This window comes from Rissa tridactyla, chromosome 1, assembly GCF_028500815.1.
Source record: "Rissa tridactyla isolate bRisTri1 chromosome 1, bRisTri1.patW.cur.20221130, whole genome shotgun sequence".
NCBI classification, from domain to species: Eukaryota; Metazoa; Chordata; class Aves; order Charadriiformes; family Laridae; genus Rissa; species Rissa tridactyla.
The window spans coordinates 152,589,749-152,611,651 of NC_071466.1; the positions used below are offsets into that span (position 1 = coordinate 152,589,749).

Here is a 21,903-nt window from a genome sequence, read left to right on the forward strand (position 1 = left end):
TCATCCTTATGTTTCAAGAAGTTCCAAAGATGTGTCACGGTCATTTTATTAGGGACACTACAGAACACAACGCTGAGCAGCTCTCTAGGTGGCAACACTGAGCAGACTTCTATCCACCCATGCTAGCACTGAAGAGGAAAAATACTGTTTTACTGGACACTTAGGAGTGACACACTATGGAGATAAATGTTTGCAGTGAAAGAAAGGCACTTTGCTCTCTGAATCAATGCAGGAGAATCCAGCACATCCTGGGCATGCTTCACCAGGGTAAATCCAGAGCTTTTTATTCAAATCGAATCCATTTCAACAATGAAACCCTTCATGCCTGCGTAGTTAATCATTGTCTTGCTTTAACATTGAAAGACTTCTGTGTTGAAAGCCTCTCTGGGTTTCCTGAATAAAAAAAAACCCCAAACAACCAAAACCCATATTTACACATTTGTAATCTGTCCACAATCCAACAGCATCGTAATTCTTAAAACATGCAATTTAGTCAGTGTAAGTGACTAGTCAAGCCCATTGAGGGCTCATTTATAAAGCTATATTTTTGGAGCTTACTTGAAGGGCAGCCACTCTTAACTCATAATCAAAGATGCCCTTTCTCCAAACAGTTAATTTGGTGCTAAATGGGAAATACCAGAATTCCATCTGATTCTTCTCAAATACTTCAGTCATAGCAGGAATGTTTCCTGCCAGTGGGTTAAATTCCAATTACCTCCGATGGCCTGTTATCAGACAAAGTCCTAAACTTTTGAGGCAACATAAGAATTGAAACAAACTTTGTTCTTTGTGCCTAAGTCCTGTGAATACAGCAGCCAAAAGGAATCATTGCAGCTTTCACCTCTCACGCCTTCTACACTACAGCCAAGTTTGCTTTGGTACATAATCCCAGTCCATATGCTAAAAAAATGCATATACTTCTACAGCTAGACTCGCAAATTTAAGAATAACTGTTTAGGGGGTAAAGGGGATATTTTTTAAAAATCAAAGCAAGTTGGGAATATAAAAGCAAAATATTGCAGAAAAAATAGAAAGAATAGAATATTTCAGTTGGAAGGGAACTACAATGATCATCTAGTCCAACTGTCTGACCAAGTTAAAGGAGGTTGTCAAGGGCATTGTCCAAATGCCTCTTAAAACACTGGCAGGCTTGGGGTGTTGACCATTTCTCTGGGAAGCCTGTTCCAGTGTTTGACTCCCCACTTGGTAAAGAAATGCTTCCTCGTGTCCAGTCTGAACCTCCCCTGGTGCAGCTTTGAACCATTCCCACACGCCCCACCACTGGGTACTGGGGAGAAGAGCTCAGCACCTCCCTTCACCACTTCTCCTTGGGAAGCTGTAGGGAGCAATGAGGTCACCCCTCAACCTCTTCTCTAAACTAGACAAACCCAAAGTCCTCCAGCCGCTGGACATTCCTTCCAGCCCTTTCACCAGCTTTGTTGCCCTCCTCTGGAGACATTCAAGGACCTTCACATCCTTCTTAAATTGAGGGGCCCAGAGCTGCACACATTACTCCAGGTGAGGTTGCACCAACACTGAATACAGCAGGATAATCCCCTCTCTTGACCAGCTGGCCATGCTGTGTTTGATGCACCCCAGGATGCAGCTTTGCCCTCGAGGCTACCAGGGCACACTGCTGGCTCCTGTTGAGTCTCCTCTCCACCACCATCCCCAGACCCCTTTCTGCAGGGCTGCTCTCCAGCCATTCCTCTCCCAGTTTATACTTGTGCCCAGCATTACTCTGTCCTAGGTGTAGAATCCAGAATTTGAAAAAAAAAATCTTAAAATGGTCCTTACATAAAATTTGAGCTGTGATACCACTTTGAATAGGGACAAATGAGACATCTTTATTAGCATATTGACTCAGCAGGCACAAATACATTCAAGTGTAGCAGAATTAAATGTGTTTGTGAGCTGTAATTAAAAGTCTGATGACACCGCTTTTCATAAATATGAACAGATTTACCAGAACAAAATACACAGGGATGTTGGTCCCAGCTAGCCTCAAAAAAGTATCTGATTATCAAAGAATTACTTCCTGGCCTACACACAGACATTACAATTCCAGAATATTAGGCTGCCCACAGAGTCCATCCATACCGATAAAATAGGTGTGTTTCTGTACTGGTATTACTACTTATGTAAACAATTTAAGTACAGCCATTGCATACAAGTATATACTGTACTATTATTTAGATTTATTCTGACGGCTATCATATCTGTGGCTGCTGTTAATCTGCCTTTCTAAGCAGAGTCACAGCATCAATTAATTTGGGAATTACTGCAAGTTGAGGTATAGGAAGATCATGAGGGATTTTTAAATTTTGTTTCAGTTTTTTTACCTTGTGTAACCTTGCTGTCTACGGTGAGCTGACACCGCATATATTATAATTCAGGCAACCACATGAGGGCTGAAAAACTCCTACAAATATTGCATATAAATAAATCATAAGTTTAAAGCCAGAAGGGACCATTAAATGATTTCCTGTTAGTTCACGTCATTATATTTCATTAATTTCTAACGTGTAAAACCCAGTAACTTATTAAAACAAGCCACCTTCACCAGAGCTGCAATCATTTTTTTATTTGAAGACAGAGATGGAAAATTTGTTACCTCCACAAACAGCTTGCTGTAATGAGGGGAAAAAGCCCAATCTTCCTGTTAATAAAATAAAAAAAGAAACAACTAACAAAACTAACACACATTTTTAACTTCAGGTTCAGGCTACTGGTTCTTGTTCTGCCTTTCTCTGCTGGGATAGAGAGGCCTTTGGTAGTTTTTCATCTTCAAGATACATGTATATTAATCAGTCTTAATGTAATAAAATATGAGCTGTTGCACAACCTTTTCTCTTCTGCTGAATCATCTGTGGTTCTGTACTTTACCCAATATTTCAACATCCTTTCTGAAATGTATGCGCTCCTTCCTTACCTACACAACCATAAAGTTTTACCCTACTGCTCACTTTTCTCCTATTTACGCAAGAAACATTTTAGTATCTTGGCTCACAATAAGAACATTTGTCCAGTTCTAACCTATAATCCTCTGCAGGATAGTCTCTGTATTCCAAGAATCAGTCATTTTGGAGATCTTTCAAATTCTGTGCTCCGACATACAGAATCTGCCATTTAGTTGTATTGAAATGATACAAGTCACATATTACTAACTTAAAATAGCAAAAAAAGCTGATCAGTCTTTGGAGTAAAGGCCATTTTTTGTTTTCTACCCAAAATTTGTTGAAGAAAATTGACTAATATGGGTCTTGGAAACTTTTTCAGGAAACCCTCTTGGAAATACCAATAATTCTTTACTGACATCTTAAAGGGTAGTTGTCAGTGGTAGAAAGCACTTGGCTTTTTAAAGCAATTCTTGGCTTGAAGGTCCTCATTTGTTTTGGCAACACAAAGCAACATTTCACACGATCACATGATGTCACACAGAAAGAGCATGTACAATACTTTGCACTTCCTGGCCTTGGACAAATATTCAAGCTTCCAAATAAAGTGGATTTACAGATCAGCACTACCGTAATTTCCCCCACCACCCCTCTCCCCAAATAGGAAGGGTTTGTAGCCTAGCGACAAATGAAGAATAAAGTAAGAATAAAGTTCAAGCTGCACTTTGATTTTGACATACCAGCAGATATATTAGGAATGCTGCCATTTTATTCTGTTCAGTCTTTCACATAATAAGGAATACTGGTAAGGAAGGCAGGAAATTAAACATTTACATCCTTCTTCCCCCAATATTTCCTCCCAGTGTTAACAAACTGAATGTCAAAGCCTACAGTCTTTATCCAGACACTCTTCATGGCTTTCAAGTGAGGAAAAAGTAATTTCACAGACAATTCTTTAGCTTGGAAGAGTTGAAAATAAACAGAAACACATTGATTTCTATAGGTTCAAGAGACCTTTTTGCTAGCGTCCCATCAGCTGAATTTAAGTAGATGGATCTTGCTGAGTAAGTGGCTAATACTTCACTACGTAGCAATTTTCAGAAGCAGCCTTCCAGGACCTGTGATAACTTTGATATCTTATCTCCAAACCAGTGGCATGTTATTTCACATACAAACTCGCTTTAATTAGCTAGACTTATCTGAGAAAGCACTAGTCAACTAAGAGTGAGACTAATTGATGGATAGCATTATTTAATAACCTTCCTCAACTGTCCACATAGCATCAACATACAAGTTGTTCATGAATCGCGCTCTGAACCAGTTCAGCATTTTCAGCTAAACTAATTAGTGCAACATACTTTAAAACAGCCTCTTGTAAGTTGTAATAGTAGTTCAGCATCTAGGTACAGATTGTCAGCCACCCACACTAAAGTCTGTTTGTGATGAATTTGACCTCGAGAACACATACAAAATAAAAGCCACAGCACAGGACCATAAGGGACAGCGAGTTTGTCACAAAAAAGATACACAATTGAAGTGGGACTTAAGGGTATTTTTCCTCCTGCATTGCTTTAGCTAGTACTGTAAAAGCAATTCTTTCTCCAAATCTTGACAGCACAAAACCATCTTTTGCATATCCACCTCTCCCAAACACTGAATGAGGACCTCCATGGCCACTACCACATCCAAAAGAAACTGCTTGCTCTCACACACTAAGTTTTTTTCAATGGGAAAGGGAGTGCTGGTAGCCTATAGGAGTATACTTCAGAAATACATTATTCTGCTTCTGTCACATTTAATGAGGTAGGAAAGGTACAGGAGTAAACAGAGGCACTGAAATCCCTTTTCCAACACAGATCTGCTCTCAGTCTACAAGGTGGACAAGATTTGCTGATGCTACAGTAAAAGCATGAATACCTGCAATTATAAACTGGACTGAAGCCAAGTCGTAACCCTTTTCATGATTTCATCTGTTTTCTAGAATTGCGATGTCCTGATGTCTGGTACAAAGATAATCATCACACAGCTAGAGTTATATTTATCATGTAGCAACTAGGCACCCGCTCTTCCACCCCAATTTCAGTTCCAGTTCAGTAGCAACAACTGCTGTAGCAAAAGCTGACCATGATTTGTTGCTACATGACCATGATATTGTTTAAAGCTACAAAGATAGAGAACATGGTGGTTAAGGAAGATACTAGATGCCTTTTATGATGGCCTTCCTCTGTGCGTCAGGATAAACTGCGAAGAAGGGGATGAGAATATGACACTCAGTGTAGTATTTCCTTCCCCCTCAAACATTCAAAACAAGCATAGATGTTGCTGGTAATGGCAGATGAGTTCTATAACAGGCTATCTTTTCCCACCATATTAAATCAGTCAGGTTTGTCCCAATTAGCTTAGAACCAAGCAAAGGGAAGTAATTTTAAAATAATTATACTGTCAAAGGGAGAGTCAGACATAATAAAGTTTAGTACATACTTTCTATATGTGGTCTTTTTCAAAGAAAATTTCCAGTTACATCCTGAAGTGCCTAAGCACTAAAACAGTAATAATTTAAACCATTTTAAAAGCTGCTTCTCACATAGGAAAAGGTCAGTCAAGCAATTCAGATCTTGAACTAGATCCTTCCATGATTATTAATTTCATTATAACCATGTATGGTTTATAACAAGCTCCAAATAAAGGTGAAGGCCAGTATACACTGACCCGTACCACAGATGTGAAGGTAAGATCTAAGTCACAAGCATATTCCTTATGTATCAGTCATCATGTATTTTCTATGTCAGTCTTATCAGGTGCCATCTCTCAGCTGAAACAGCAATATAATCTGGCATGTTAGGAGCGGCTCATGTAAAATGTTACGACATTAACTGCAGGTTTCCTCAAGCCTCCTATCACTGGACACCAGGAAACAGACAGGCAGGAGCTGCTCTCACATATGACTACTCCAGCCTAGCAATGTCCCATTCCTAAAACTAGGATGTCAGCTAATACCTCAGCTTCAGCAGACCCGTAGTTCATTCTCTAAGCCATAGATTTTAGCTTTTAAGTTTTTTAGTTCTCCTTGAATTTTACGGGTTAGTCTGTTTCCTTGGCGGACCTCATGTAGAATTGCAAGATCCTGGTCTGGTCCGATATTCAAAGTCACCTAAAAAGGAAAAGAAAAACAGATTTAAGAAAAACAAAGCTATACAGAATACAATTTAGAGTATTATGATGATAATAAGAAGGAGAGACCTCTAAAGGAGACCCTTCATAGCTAGCCAAGAGGACGCTTAAGCTAATATCACTAGGCTAATGGTTGTCACCAACAGAAAGGTGCTCCAGAACCAAAAACAAAGAACAAAGCTTTCATACATTATGGTTTTATATTACTGGCAGGGAAGAAATCTGGATAGAATATAATCAAGTTTACCCATAGCCTATTGACTCCTTTCTAATTCCTGTATTATGTAGAGACCCACAAAAAGCGGCAAGTTAAAACATTTAGCAACTAACTTTTATCTAGTTCTAAGTACCTCACCTGATATGATGGCATTTTATCACCTTTTGGTGCTAGAACTAGAGGTGGTTTAAATACTGTGGCCAACCTGCTGCCTTCTGAACTGTGCACGATTCAAGAGCAGTTCAAGTACAACACCTGGTCTCAGGCCATGCCATAGGGCCCATACCGAGCTGAACAAAGTCTGCTGGATAATCAGAATTCCTGATGGCAAGCTAGCCACTGCTGCCATTTCCTGTCACCCTGGAACTGGATAGCATGCCAGCCCAGTCACTTTAAACAGCAGAGCAGCACAGCCTTGGAAGCTGTTCTCCGAGCCCTCTCTTCCATCAACCCTTTCGAGTGTCTTATTGTCATCATGTAGTTCTTGGTCAAAGATTTTAATATGCAAATCAGGAAATTTAGTCATCTGTAGTCATTTTGACCTCAAGTGATACGAAGCATTTAAAGATCACTCTGGAGACTTCTAGCAAGTATTTTGTTCCTCTGCCCTCTTGTGGTTAAAAGTGTGAAGAAATTAAGAATACAATTTTGAGCACACCCACAGTTAGAGAACATACAGTTCTGTAGAAAGATAGGTAGTTTTACCCCCATTCACATATGTTGTTTAGTCCTTAAAGAATAAAGTTTAAAAACTTATAGCCGCTGCCACAAAGACATTTGTCTTTGTGAAGACAAATGCATTAGTCTAAGTAAACTGAACTGTGCACCAGAAGTACAGGAAACAAGTGAATCAGTGGCACTGCCAGACTCCTGAGAGACAGTCAGTTGGACAAAAGCTATGCCTGGATCATCCTGTCAAGCATATCTCAGATAAATACCTCACGCTAAACTCCAAGCAAGGCTGTGGCTTCCCTAAGCTGTTCTGATGTTCATCTACACATCTGGAAGCTACTACAGAGTACATAGCTTCAACTTCCAGCCATTGTTTCTGCAGTGATTTTTGCAGAGTTACAAATAAGATATTAACAAAGGAATAAATAGAATATTCACAATATCTAGTAGTCAATAATCTACCTCTTAGTGGAATGAAAACAAATGCTATGGCCCACAAAAAAAACCCAATCATCATTTTCTTTGCAGGCTATACTTCTGAAACAAACCACTTTACTGCTTTACAATTTTGAGACAGCTAAGTGGGCTACAGGCATCGGATAAGAACTTTTCAGAGTTGCAACAAAAATACACAGCTAATGTATAATCAGGACAGTTCCTGGCAAGCTTGATGCCTGACTGATTAACAAAGACAAATCTTTTTTGCTTCATAAAATACATAAGAGGGCAAGTTTTGTCAAATACTAGTATCTAAAGGAGCACTTAGGAAAGAAATTATTTCCTAAACTCTAGGGAAATACTGCATTTAAATACTGAGAATACATCTCTATAGGGTAATCCTGTAACAGTCTACCTCAGAAATGCTTAGCTATTACCTTAAAAAGCTGGTTCTCTACATCTTTCAGCTTCTGCCGAAGCTGTTTAATGTCATTCCTGAAGCCTTCCACTTCCATATTACGACGTTTTTCCAAGGCCTCATATCGCTGAGTCATCAGCTTCAGGCGCTTCCCCATCTTTTCTGAGCGTTCCTATGGAGATGAAAACTCAATAGAGTATACAAAATAAAGGCTGCAAGATCATCACATAGCTAGCAGATGATTACAGACTAATTACCTTAAAGAGCTCTCTGCCAACATCTCCCTCCTCACGAATTCTAGCCAGCTCATTTTCCAGGGTGACACACTGCTCTCTATACATGTTTGATAGGCGTTGTTCCTGCATTAGCTGTTCTTGCAGTGACTAGGACACAGGAGGAACAAAAAGAATCAGCTCAAGAGCCAGTGCTCACAAAATTCACACTGCTCTGGAAAAGCACGTGTGATAGACTGACAATATGACAGGCAAAAAAAAATTAACAACTGGCACTATAGCTAATGAAGTAACTAGGTAAGGACAATATTCTAACACCACTTCCTTTAACAAAACCTTTTAATTAGGTTATCAGTTCTGCATGACTGCTCATCAGTCAGTTAAAGAACCCTCTCCTCTTCCCCTTAAAAGTAATATTCAACTAATGCTGTAATTCCCCTTTTCACAGCTGCTTGCCCAGTACTGCATTTCAAAAGCATCTGCATTCAGTGGTAGATAAAAACAATTCCCTATTGCCTGTTTACCCACTTCAGATCTCCCAACTTCTCACTGGAAGTATACTAGAAGTGGAAGAAAAATCCTGACTACTGTAGAAGAGCTGGGGGACATCAATCGAAATGACTTATTCTGCCCTGACAGCAGCAAGGAAGATATAGGCACTGCATTCTAAGTCCACTAGCTGAGAGCATTTTTACACTACAAGAAAGGCATATGCAACAAGCAGGTTAAGAACTGTTGGCCCATATATCACATGGCTTTGCAGAGTAGGGATTTGTTCTGGGCATAAAAAAACCTGGACAGTGAAGTGCTACGATAAATCCTAACTATACATTTCACGGAATCACGGAATCTTCAGAGTTGGAAGGGACCTCTAGAGATCATCTGGTCCAACTCCCCTGCTAGAGCAGGATTGCCTAAAGCACATCCCTCAGGGCTGCATCCAGGTGGGTCTTGAAAATCTCCAGAGAAGGGGACTCCACAACCTCCCTGGGCAGCCTGTTCCAGTGCTCTGTCACCCTCACCGTAAAGAAGTTTTTCCGTGTATTTGAACGGAACTTACTATGTTCTAGCTTGTGCCCATTGCCCCTTGTCCTGTCGCTGGGAACCATTGAAAAGAGCCTGGCTCCGTCCTCCTTAAACCCACCCTTTAGATACTTGTAAACATTAATCAGGTCCCCCCTCAACCTTCTCTTCTCCAGGCTAAAGAGTCCCAGCTCTTTCAGCCTTTCCTCATAAGGGAGGTGCTCCAGTCCCATAATCATCTTGGTTGCCCTTCGCTGGACTCGCTCCAGTAGTTCCCTGTCCCTCTTGAACTGGGGAGCCCAAGACTGGACACAATACTCCAGTTGTGGCCTCACCAGTGCAGAGTAGAGGGGGAGAATGACCTCCCTCGACCTACTGGCCACAGTCTTCCCTATGCAGCCCAGGATGCCATTGGCCTTCTTGGCGACAAGGGCACACTGCTGGCTCATGGATAATTTGCTGTCTACTAGGACCCCCAGGTCCTTCTCCTCAGAGCTGCTTCCCAGCATGTCCGCCCCTAACATATACTGGTGTTTAGCATTCTTCCTTCCCAGGCGCAGGACCTTACACTTGCTTTTGTTGAACTTAATTTTACCTGAAATTTGCAAGCAATGTTGATTTTGAGGCAGGAGAGGATTTTTCTTTTACATTAGTATCAACCAAAACAATCCAGTACAGCTTTGAAACAGCTGCAAGCTACTGCCTATCTTGGCAAAACCCAGATGCTTGCAATCTTCTAGTCAACAACTGTTAAAGAGCCTCTACCTAGGACAAAAGATTACCTTTATTTCTCTGCTGTGGAGTTTATGAGCCCCATCATCTGCGCGAAGTATCTTCTTGGTGTCTCTCTGCTTCTTCTCTCTCCCTGGCTCCTTGCTGATAATAAGCTGATCCAGATCTTTGTCAAGTTTCCTCAACAGACTGTCCTTCTCTGCCATCCATGCTTTCTCATTAGCTCGGGCATCAAACTTGAGCTGGAGAAAGTCACGGGTACTCTCATATAAGAGATTCTGAGTCTTATGGAGTCTGTAAAAAGGGATTCCAGTGGAGTTAATTAACTTCTTTCCTAGTTCCTCAATTTCCTCAGTCATCATTGCAAGTTAAAAGAAGCATGGAAGAAAGAGATAGGTGCTTTCCTAATGAGTTTAGCTCTTCTCATCCAATGAAAGAAGTAATATTCTTCCAATGTGAAAAAGGATTTTTAATGTGTAGATTATTCCATTTGTCTCCTTCCGCATACACACTACCAAACAGATGGCTGCATAATTTGCTTTTCTGACTGCCGGAGAAAGCAACATACTGAAAGCCAAAACATTTCTTTTGTTCCCCTCTCTTCTCATCTCATGACTATATCACAGTCATTCTCTCACACTCACTTATCTGTTATAGTTTTGATCTTGTCCTGGTCCCTCTGATGCTGGACCTGGGCTTCCTCCATGTGAATCCGCCTGTCCTCTAGTAGTGCCTCAACCTGTTCCTTGGATAATCGTGTCTGTTCTTCTATCTGAGCTTGCAGGGCCTCCACCTGAAGAGGCATACAAAGACATTACTGAATAAGACCTCACAACAGTTCTGCGCCTATCCTTGCAAGTCTCTTTTAAATTCCAAGATTCAGATCAAAGGCTCTACCCAATAATACCTTTGAGACTTCGAATTTCTCAAATTTTTATTTTTGTTTTAATGCTAAGTATTTCAAACAACTAAAACATTTGAAGAAAAAAAAATGCTATAAGCAAGACAGGCATATTATAAGCAGCAACAATAGATAGAAGATATAGGAAAGATTTAAATTGCACATAGAATGTGACAAATCCTGTGGAATATGCAGATACACTTCTGCCCCTATGCTACCACCTTCCAATGAAATGGTGATATAAAAATATCTAAATACTAGGAAGGCAGTAAATCCACGTATCTTGAACAAAAGATATTACTCAACCAGAATGAATCACTAAATGTAAACAAGATAATAAGCGAAGGCGAGGGATGCAAAGAATCTTGATCTAAGGCACACAGGGAGACAAACTGGAGCAAGTAATTGAAAAATGTCCATCTGGCCTATGTGTAAGAAACTATCTGAAAAAACTTGGTGTGTATTTAGATGGCTTATTTTTATGACAATTTCGTATGATGCTTTTGCTCCAGAGTAAATGTTGTTAGACAGCTAACTGGCCACTAGGTCAGTCACCACTGCTCGTGACCAAAAAAATAAAAATAAATCTATCTGCTATACAAGTCTGCTTTTTAATTTGCTTTTCTTGACTCATGGTTTCTCTTGCTTTCCATAGATCTTCTGGTATCTTCCCCAATGATTCTATACATTTTATCTTTCATTCTGTCATGCTATCTACACCCTATCTTTCACTGAAATGAGCACTTCATTATACTAGCGCATCTTATTGGGGCTGCCTAATTCCGACTCAGACACACTACTTTTGTCAGACTTCCACAAAATACCCGACCCTGCAGATCTTCTGTAGGTTTAATGTAAATTGATAGTCACAATCAAATTATGGGAGATAACATCAATTACACTTTCTATATGTAAGGGTAACACATTCCAGCTGACGTTACTGGAACATCTGCTTATGTAAATCTTCCATAATCAGATGCACGTTCTTAAATCTAAGCCTATGTTCATCACAAAGAAACAGCTAAGTAAACTGACAGAAAGTGTAAACCCATAATAAAATGTGGGGACTGATAAAATTGCTATGTCTACATCTTATGTAAGCAAACAGCATATTTATCATAATTTCCTGGACAGCCAGGAATTATGTCCATCAGTTAGCAAATGTTTTTACCTGAAGCAGGAGTGTTTGATTGTCTCTCCGATATCTCTCAGGACTTTCTGGTTTCTCTCCTTTTGCTGCTGGTTTTGAAGTGCTCCTCTTGGTGCCTATTGCAGAAATTTAACAGAAGTAGAAAAGGGGTTTCCAATCCAGCACCCTTCCAAGGATCAAATGTTGTATGTGCTGACTGGCCTACAAGAACAGGAAAAAGCTTGACAGTGCTACAGTCATAAGGACTTCCAGAAGGAGTAGCTGGATGAAAAGTTTCAGAACTTAGGGTGATTGCATAACTTTATCCCATGCTATCACACCACAATATTTAGGCAACTTGCTAATCTTTTTGGCATATATAGAAAGCAATCTTAAATTTTCTTAAATGAATGATGAATAGGCAGGTGACACAGGTGCACAAGCATCTAGCCTTGGATGAGTTTTGAGTTTGTTAGCTAATTTCAGTCAATGTGGAAAAGGCAGTTCTTTCAAAAGAGAAAATCAGTAAGTAGGCACACAGATCCACACGGCTGTCTACGCTAAAGGCAGGCAGAACCCCACACCTTGGAATGGCTGTGGATAAGGGCGCCTGTCGAGTTGGTACCTGTATAGTCCCAGAACAGCCATTCCACAGGCATACCAGCCTCTTCCCTAGTTGAGTGGATGATGGACATGAGAACCAGCTCAAGTTATTTTAAAAGATTTTGAAGGGAAGCCAAGAGTACTGCATGTATGTACACAGGGATACATTTAAGGAATTTAATGAAGGCATACCAAAGTATTCACAGTAAGACAAAAACACACAGAGAAACAAGTATCAATAGCTGAGCTGCTGTTAGATCAGCCTGGTGTAGTACCTGTTGCAGAAGTATCATTTCGTTCATGTGGATCTCTGGATTTAACTGGCCTTTGCAGAACAGTAACCTATAGAAACAAGATTAGATAGTTCAGCTGAACAGCTGACTTAAACAAAGTTGCAATGGTCAAGAATAAATCTTAAAGAGTAAAGAGAGATATCCAAGAGAACAGTATTACCTTACTTCTACCACAAGACATGGAAGACATTCACAAGTGTAATGTCCACGTTGAAAAATTTCCTTTATCATGGCTGAGTTTTGCCATTTCTCCCTCTTTTTTTTTTTTTTTCCCACCAGAAAAAATGGAAAGTAATCCTGCCCTTGCTGGCTTCATTAGGATGAAAATCAGAACCCTCAGCAGGAAAAGGAGCATTTTGGGAACAGAGAGGAGAAGAGGGAAGGTGAAGATGAGGATTATGTTATTTCCTTCTTACATACTCCTACTTGCCTTAGCAAGACAGAGAAACACAAAGCTTGATTTAACAGCACATTCACTCAAGCTACTGAACAAGCTTGGGATAAAAGCTAACCGATAAAACTATCGAAACAACTCAATTGTTGAACTGAAACCCACTTAACAGAAACAAAAGGCCATGAGGTTATAACCCCAATGCTTATCTTGAGGTTGATGTTATATAATAGACCTAATTTTAGAGCTACCCTAGATCAGGGAATTTTAAAGCTTCTGCAAGATTTTTGAACTGCTTGAGAAGTGCAGAAGAACCACAATGCAGCATATTTAATCCTTTTTCTGCACCTTATTTCCAAGACAAATCCTATATTCCATCATAGTCTCCGTATGTCCGAATCATTCATGACTAAGTAGATTGAACTACACTGTGCTTCATATGCGCTGCCATTTAATCAATTTGACATTACTTCTGAAATATGCGATACAATATTGCCTAGAGAGGATGGCTCTTCTGCAGTCTTCTGCCCAGGAAACTGCTGCAGCAACCTCAACACTGCATTATTCTTTACTGAGGCCTTAAGAAGACAGGCACTCTGAGATAGCTGATCTTCAAACACCACACCTAGTCATTTTCTGCACTTACTTTTTTTTTCTTTCTCTCTTTGTGGTGTTCTCTCCAGCTTCTCAATGACCATTTGCCAGATGGCTTCGGACTCCTGTCTGAGATTTAGAAGGCTGATCTGGAGGTATGTTTTGAAGGTAGAAGGGGACTGATGCTAAGAGGACCTACTTCCAGTGTGCCTGTTCCTACTTACCTGTCAGCAGCTATACTAAAGCCTGATGTTGCTAAAGAACTACAGATGCCTCCTGCTTTGGGCTCGTTTAGCAACTTCTGACTTGTGGGACAGATCTGGTCTGTGGTCAGCCTTAGGGTACAGATCTTCATGTTACCATCGAAAGCAGAGTTCTACTGAAAAATGGAACTTGCCTTATGTGGAGGCTCCTTGTGAAAATATGTAACCTCTCCTTTGTCTGTTCCCACTAAAGCCAGGAGATGTTGAATTTTTTTTCTATCCTCCAATTCCCTGGAATTCAAAGAAAGTGGTCAGCACATTGCTATTTTTAAGGAGATCAAGACATTGTGACACGCTGTCCTTCTAGTTTACTCATTAATGCTTACAAGTTTTCCAAAGTGTTACAGTTCTTGAGAATACTGCTTTAAAAACAAACTCCCAAAGACAATACTGATGTTGCCAATATAACAAGAACACCACCAATTCCACTGGCATTGGGGAGCACTTGTCTTTTCAAATATGACAATACTACACAGGCTGATAGAGCAATAGCACATGGTGGCATAGAGTTTGCATTCCAGAGTTACGAACTACCTAAAATCCTTTCAGATCATTCAACAGATTGTAAGTGCCTGTTGTTCTTAAAGCAAACTAGAGTAAGGGCTGTATTAGACTTTTCATCACACTCGTGAGAAGTGCCAAAGCACACCAACACACATTTCGACGTTAAGTTCTTAAACCTTTAACAAACCAGAACTTTATCACCCACAAATGTTCTGAAAAAGGTTGGGAACCCCTTTACCATTGGCAGCTAGTCTGGTACAGCAGGTTATATTCCAGTTCACCAACTAAATGGCATTAAAAAGTAGCAGCTGTCAACACAATCTCATAGAGTGAAGGGAAACTATTTGCTTTGGTCTGTATTTTCTATTTGAGCTCAAGTGTTTTTAGGGCTGAGGGAGGAAGTTCTGCCAGGCAGGTGCAAGGTCTGTGCATTGGGTTTGCATGGCAAGGTTTTCGTAGCTGGGGGGATACAGGTGTGGCTTCTGTGAGAAGATGCCAGAAGCTTCCCCCATGTCCAATAAAGCCAACGCCAGACAGCCCCAAGACAGACCCACTGCTGGCCAAGGCCAAGCCAATCAGTGACAGTGGTAGCACCTCTGTGATAACATTTAAGAAGAGGGGGGGAAAACTGCTGCACAGCAGCACCTGGAAGAGAGAAGAGTGAGAACATGTGAGAGAAACAGCCCTGCAGACACCAAGGCCAGTGAAGAAGCGGGAGGAGGTGCTCCAGGCACCAGAGCAGAGATTCCCATGAAGACCATGATTAGGCAGGCTGTCCCCCTGCAGCCCATGGAGGTCCACAGTGGAGCAAATATCCACCTGCAGTGGAAGACCCCACACAGGAGCAAGTGGATGAGCCCAAAGGAGCAGGCTCCTGGCAGGACCTGTGGACCCATGGGAATAGAGGAGCCCATGCTGGAGCAGGTTTGCTAGCAGGACTTGTGACCCTGGGAGGGACCCATGCTGGAGCTGTCTCTTCATGAAGAACTGTACCCTGTGGAAAGGACCAACACTGGAGCAGTTCATGAAGAACTGCAGCCTGTGGGAAGGACTCACATTGGAGAAGTTCGTGGAGGACTGTCTCCCACGGGTGGGACCCCACACTGGAGCAGGGGAAGACAGCTGGGAGGAAGGAGCTGCAAAACCAATATGTGATGAAGTGACCACAAGCCCCATTCCTCATCCCCCTGGCACTGCTCAGGGGAAGGAGGCAGAGAAATTGGGAGTGAAGTTGAACGTGGGAATAAGGGAGGGGTGGGGGAAGGCATCTTAGTATTTAATTTCTCATTATCCTACTCTGATTTGACTTTTACTGTCTTGATTTCTCGCTGTCTTTATCTTGACCAATGAACCTTTCATCATACTTTTTTCTCCCCCTGTCTGGTTGAGGAGGTGGAGTGATAGAGCACCTTGGTGGGCACTTGGCATCCAGCCAAGGTCAACCCACCACAGTCTGCTTAAATCAGAACCTCCACATTCAAACTGTCAACTCACAATTCAAATCTAAATCTATGTACAACTTCTGCTCTTCCTTCTCCTACTGGAACAGGAGGAATAATAGTAAGTGGAAATAGAAAGTGGAAATAGAAAGCAGCCCAGTAGATCGTGTTCCACCTCCAAGATTGGTACAATTTCATAGGAGCCCTCCCTAGGAAGTGTTGTGCAATTGCTTCTCTGAAGACTCCAAATCTAGATGAGCACTAGAACATAATGCATGCAATTGCCACTGCCAGTGACCCAGCCCACCACCTAAGACAGCACACCTGATTTTCAGCCGGTCATTCTCTGAGTAAAGACGAAGGACATGTTCCCTCTCCTGGAAGAGGTAGACTTGCATGTCGCTCAAAGCCTTTTGCAACTCTGCAATCTCCTCTTCCCGCTGACACACTTCCTGCTGCAATTTGTGCTAGACAGAGAGAATGAGGTACTTGAAATGATACAGAGCATTGGGTAACACTTACAAGCTTCAAATTGCTTGTGCCCTGAGCCTGTAACTAATTGGTATAGAACAGCTGCCAGTTCAATTATTTTATTTGTTAGACTAAAATAATTGTTAGAATTATTTTATTCTCTTACCAAATTTGACCAGACGAGGGCAGTATTGGAAAAACTGTTAAAAAAAAAAAAAATGTTTCAACAGGGAGTTCTGAGCCCTGAGAACCACTGTCAGTGTCATACAACAGTCAAATTTAAGGCCTAAGCTAGGGTCTCCAGTTTCCAGTGGTTGCACTGGCAGTCAGAGCAGCACAGGTATGGGGAGTCTGACATCAACAAAAACCTAGCAAAGCCTCTGTAATAGCACTGACACTTACAAAGAGACTACTGAAGAATAAACATTAAAATATCTGTATGGTTTAGTAGTGAGAAATCTGGCTAGTTACTAAGTTTCATTAATGATTTTCTACTTGGTATGGAAAACTAACAAACCTTTCAGAAAACCATTCCTGTAGAAGAGAAGGCAGTGTTTTGGAACCTGCTCCTCTTTTTCCCCCCCTTATGTTGAAAGTTGTGCACCACGTATTTCCTGAGAGCTTTCGGACTGCTTCAAGCATGGCCAGTACTTGAGGAGGCACCTCAACCACTTCAGAAGTGATCATTCTATTCCCAAAGGGTCATTCACAATTACAAACATGACTGCTAGAGAGACATATGCTGTAAGGCATATCAGAGCACTGAAGTTACAGACATTCTGTAAGATTTCTTCCTCTTAAAAGGCAAAGACTTTTAGGTTTTGGAGTTTCTTTTAAATTCACATTTATTCGCTGTGTAGTACTACTGCTTAATAGCCTATGGCCAAGCTTATGAATTCCATTGCAGTAAATACGAATTATATCTGTACCTCAAAGCTCATTAAATCTGGGCAAACAAGCACTCACTCTTCACTGTGAGAAACAAGGGAAAGAAGGTGGACAACACTGGAATGGAACATCTAAACTCAGGCTTTAATTAAATAAAAAAAACTCAAAAACAACTCCCTGTGAAGATATAACCAAACTATAAGAATAGAAGAATATCCTACAGGCATGTTTTCCTTTGCTTTGACAGAGGACAGAAAGCTAGATTTTACAATCAAACCCTGATATCTACTTATTTCTTCTTAGGCTGAGTTCTAACACATTACTGGTAAATCTTAAGACCACCTGTGCTGAGTTTTCAACTGAAGAAAAATACTAAGATTATGTTTGTATAAGGATCAGCATTCAAAAACTCTTTCCTAACCTGCTCATCGTACGTTTCTTTGTATCTCTCCAGCCTTTTTACCAAATCCTCATGTTCCTCATCGAAGTCAGCAATCTTCCTGCGGTAGTATTCTAGCAGCTCCCGGGAAGGGCGGAGAAAGGCCAAACGCTCATTGATTGAAGGGAGTGGAGTAAGGTCCTCCTGACATGGAGACTGAGAACTAGCATATCTGGAGGAGACATGGCGGGTTGCCAGCCGCGACAGAAACAGTTTCTAATTACGTGTGAGCTTCAGACAATAAAATAAAAAACCTTCTAAAATAGTTAAAAATAAATTTTCAGTTTTAACACAGATTCAATTTTAAACACAGATTGTCTTGTCTGTGCTCTGGGTATTAAACCAGGAGATTGCGGCATTTAGGAGAACCAAAAGCTCTGATGTAGAACAGCTTGCAGGGTTACTATACTGCAGAGATGGGGACAACTGATGGAAAAGGGAGAAACAAAAATGTTATGGAAGACAAGTCTCATACATTATTTGGGGAGAGTGAATGTGAAAGGAAGAGGAGGAACAAAAAGAAAGAGAGAACAAAGCAGACAAAAAAGTCCATTGTTGTGCAATTAGAAGCAGCAGCCACTGCAAGATACGCAGGAAGACATAATCTTTGACAGAATCACTTCCTGATACCCAGAGAGAAAAACACTTTCTACAGCACCAGCCACCATAATTTAAGGTGTAGGTCTAGGAGTCTACATGCTTTCCTTTCTTGCGTACTTGATGTTCTTATCTACACAGCTTGTCCACCCTTGATAGTGAAATAGAAGCTTCCAAGTTCTCAAATCTTATGTTGAGGTACTAGATGGAAAGCATGTCAACACCACACAAATCAGGTCAAGAATATGTATGTGTAATTATATATCTGATTTTTATTTTCATAGAATAGTTTGGGTTGGAAGGGACCTTAAAGATCATCTAGTTCCACCCCACCTGCTATGGGCAGGACACCTTCTACCAGACCTGGTTTTTCAAAGCCCCATCCAGCCTGCCCTTGAACACCTCCAGGGATGAGGCCTCCACAACTTCTCTAGGCAAGGTGTTCCAGTATCTCACCACCCTCAGAGTGAAAAATTTCTTCCTCATATCTAATCTAAATTTTAACTAATGTTGACTGAATTCAAACATTTAATCCGCTCAAACAAGCAACAAATTTGCAAATACAGCTGCACACAGAGTTCAAAACTCTCTTGGAGCACTTTTTTTTATTTATGTTGATCTGACAAACACTTTTTTTTTTTTAAATGATACCTTGAGTAACAGAATTAAAGCTAAGAGGCCTCTTCACTGAAGATCTGCTTAAGAAAAACACAGTCCAGAATCTGATTCTGGAGCCAATGTCAGAACTTTGATCATAAAATGATCTGGCAGGTGACACTGAGACAATGGTAACCTTCACGGACTGCTTACCAAAGCTGCTTAGATACAGCCTCAGTGTGCTACATCCATGAAAACATGCCAAGCTTTAACTTTTAGCAGGAAAGTATTAAGTACGCAATAATACGGTTATTTAACATAGGAGGTTTCTCACCAGAAACGCCTTAAACAACACACTTGTAAAAAAACAAGTAACAGCAACAGAAGGAAACAGGTGACAGGCACAAGATGAATACTTTATTACTCAACTGAAGAACAGTAGAAATGGAAAGGCATAAGGATAAGGTAGCACAGCAGGTACAAGAGCAGACAATGCAGTGCCTTAAGACCTGGCCACCGGACAAAAAGGGAAGAGCTCGGGGGCCAGAGGCCGTAGAGCAGTTTGGGCACAGGGTGACCAGGGAGACAGCCCCCACACTACCTTCTGGAGCGAGGGGAGGTCCCCGCAGGGCGGTCCGTCGCGCTCATGGCTCCCCTGCGGAAGGGCCGGGCTCCCCGCGGGCAGGGGACAGAAGCTTCCAGCCGGGGTTCGGCCGGGCTGCTGGCAGAGGTGGCCGGCGGAGACACTGGCTAGGGCGCGCCACAGGCCGCGCCGGGAACGGCCATCGCCGGGCGGGAAAGCCCCTCACAAGCCCCCCACCAAACGAGCCAGGGACAAGCTCCCGAGGCAGCGCAGGAGGGGACCGGCACCACCTGCATACGGCCAGGGCCGCCGCCGCCTCAAAGCCCTCTACCACGAGGGGCCCCCAACGGCAAAACAACCGCCACAACCGACCCACAGCAACTTAAACGGCGAGACAGCCTGCCGCTCGCCGCCTCCTCCAATCACAGGCAGCCTTCCATGTGGCGCCGACCGCCTCTACCAATCAGCGCTGGCGACACGGGCGGCAGGGCTCCCGCGCCGGCACCTCTGGGAGTTGTAGTCCTTTGGGGTGGGTGACCCACTGCGCGTGCGCGGGCGGCGGAGTGGGCGGGGTAGCGGGTGCGCGCGCCGCTGGCAGCGCCGCCGGCCCTCGGTGGGCGGGGGGAGGGGGGGAGCGGGGTTATTTTGGGGAGAAACGCGGGTTTTTGGGTTAGAAATCCTGTTTTTATGTTGTCAGGGTAAACGCAGGCTGCAAGTGGGGACTGTGTACATCAAGGGCGGTGCAATATCCCACCCAAACGTCCATTTTTTCTTATCAATTTTCTCAATCAAAGAGAGAAAAGCGTAGGGTAGGTCGGTAAAAGACCGGGTGGGTGTCAAAGTGAAGCCTTTGCATGGATTAGGTGCTTTCCAGCATGGAGTTTTTTCCCTCCTGGCTCAGTCACCGCATATCTTGGAAATGGGGTGCACTGGCGATCCCGCTGTTGGGCGTAGAACAGGCTGTCCTGGTTTGAGCAACACAGGGCTAATTTATCTTTCAGTCATTTTACTTTTCAGTGAAGTCTCTTCTAATGCTTGGGAAAACTGCACTTTTAGAAAACTCTACCGTCTGATTTTGTGAAAATATATACTTTGCAGCCAGCTGTGGGATGCGGGTTTCAAGGTCTCAGTGTTTTCGAGCTCGCCAGGCGCAGGGATGAGGAGGAGCGAGACCCGGGCACTTGACCCAGGCTGGCCAACAGGGTTATTTCATACCATGAATGTCACATTCAATATAAATTAGAAAGTTTGCTGAGGAGTTCTTTCTCTCCTACGACGGCTGCAATACGGAGAAGTTCTTGCCCTGATGCCGGACCCCTGAGCCCTTCCTTTCCTTCCGAAGCTGCAGCGCTCGCAGTGTCCGACGTTTGCTCTCCACTGCTGGGAGTGCACAGCTTCCTGCTGATAGAGTGGGCAGAGTATAATCCTTGTATATTTTATATTGGTGTTGGATCGATATTGTCTCTTTAGTATTAGTAACCTTAATTATTCAGTCTTATTTTATTAAATTTGCTTATATTTCAACCCTTGGGTTTCCTTGTCTTTTCCCCGATTCCCCTTCCCGGGTAGGAAGGGGTCATCAGGTGATAGAATAATTGCCTAAACGACAATAAATTGTTGTGGGTTCTTCAAACCATAACACACATCCACACATATGTTACGTAGACACATACAGATACATATTACATATACATAATATACACATACATTTCCTTAAAAGAATCTCGTATAGCTCATCAGATGAGAGACACAACCAAATAATAAAAGAAAAATAAAAATAGCAGGAGTACTTAGAAATATAATTTCTAGAGAGCGATAAGGAAACATCTGCAGTACACATGCTTCGTAGTCGTGAAGTACCAGGCATCCATGTCGGAAACGCTTAGAAAAATGTAAGAATATGTTGCGACAACCCAATAATCACTGGCAAACTCCATATTTTATAAGACCAGTTTGCATCTTACCTATAACTTTTGTCAAAATTAACCCATTTGCGTCAGAGCCATTTGTTTCCCATATGCCACATGCAGGGGATGCCTCTTCGATCCGGTGGGGGAGCGATGAGGATAAACGTCTTGGGTCTGTCTGAAGGAGGTCTCAAAACGCCTCACGGTAGCAGGAAAAATTAACGGAAAATAACTTTTACCCGCCGCCAAAAGGGTGCATCGGGAATAAACGGGGAAAGTGAGGCGCGGAGCACGGCGAACGCCGAAGGCAGGCTTCTGGTTAAAAAAAAACAACCCAAACCACGCAGTCTTTAAAAAATATTTATGTCGTAACGAGGTAAAAAGAGGTGCTAAGTGCCTCCTACCTTGTGAGTAACTGACATTTTAGCCCTGAGGTAACGGCAGTCCTCGCCCCCTCCCTCACAGGCCCCGCCCCCTCCCTCACAGGCCCCGCACCTCCATCA

The 21,903-nt window shown here is 42.2% G+C and overlaps 1 protein-coding gene and 1 long non-coding RNA gene across 4 annotated transcripts; both read right to left on the minus strand.

Annotated features, from left to right (window-relative positions):
- Positions 1–563: 563 nt before the first annotated feature.
- On the minus strand, positions 564–19,953 carry CCDC77 (coiled-coil domain containing 77). Of its 3 annotated transcripts, XM_054215685.1 has the most exons (12): positions 19,512–19,952; positions 17,699–17,888; positions 16,243–16,385; positions 14,110–14,206; positions 12,710–12,776; positions 11,874–11,968; positions 10,446–10,594; positions 9,852–10,095; positions 8,071–8,196; positions 7,833–7,985; positions 5,895–6,048; positions 564–2,659 (listed from the first exon to the last, which is right to left on the minus strand). In XM_054215685.1, exons 1-11 carry the CDS (start codon positions 19,556–19,558, stop codon positions 5,902–5,904), a joined length of 1,458 nt encoding a protein of 485 aa, XP_054071660.1. In that variant the 5' UTR covers positions 19,559–19,952; the 3' UTR covers positions 564–2,659; positions 5,895–5,901. The 3 variants fall into 3 exon arrangements, with proteins under 3 accessions (XP_054071660.1, XP_054071651.1, XP_054071668.1); XM_054215676.1 differs by having other exon boundaries at positions 564–6,048; XM_054215693.1 differs by lacking the exon at positions 8,071–8,196 and having other exon boundaries at positions 564–6,048; positions 19,512–19,953.
- A 222-nt stretch (positions 19,954–20,175) lies between these two features.
- LOC128917616 (uncharacterized) lies at positions 20,176–21,850 on the minus strand. The gene is made up of 3 exons (XR_008469310.1): positions 21,805–21,850; positions 21,458–21,715; positions 20,176–20,894 (listed from the first exon to the last, which is right to left on the minus strand). It is a non-coding gene; the product is annotated as an uncharacterized LOC128917616 (long non-coding RNA).
- Positions 21,851–21,903: the final 53 nt, after the last annotated feature.

What these genes read in the sequence shown, in the direction of transcription:
- CCDC77 (XM_054215685.1), bottom strand. Translation starts at nt 19,558, where the DNA reads ATGAGCGCGACGGACCGCCCTGCGGGGACCTCCCCTCGCTCCAGAAG. An exon ending in ATCAAACACTCCTGCTTCAG is followed by an intron (nt 10,595 to 11,873) that starts GTAAAAACATTT and finishes ATGCCTCTTCAG; the next exon opens with GTGGAGGCCCTGCAAGCTCA. An exon ending in TCCACAGCAGAGAAATAAAG is followed by an intron (nt 8,197 to 9,851) that starts GTAATCTTTTGT and finishes CCTGTGTCCTAG; the next exon opens with TCACTGCAAGAACAGCTAAT.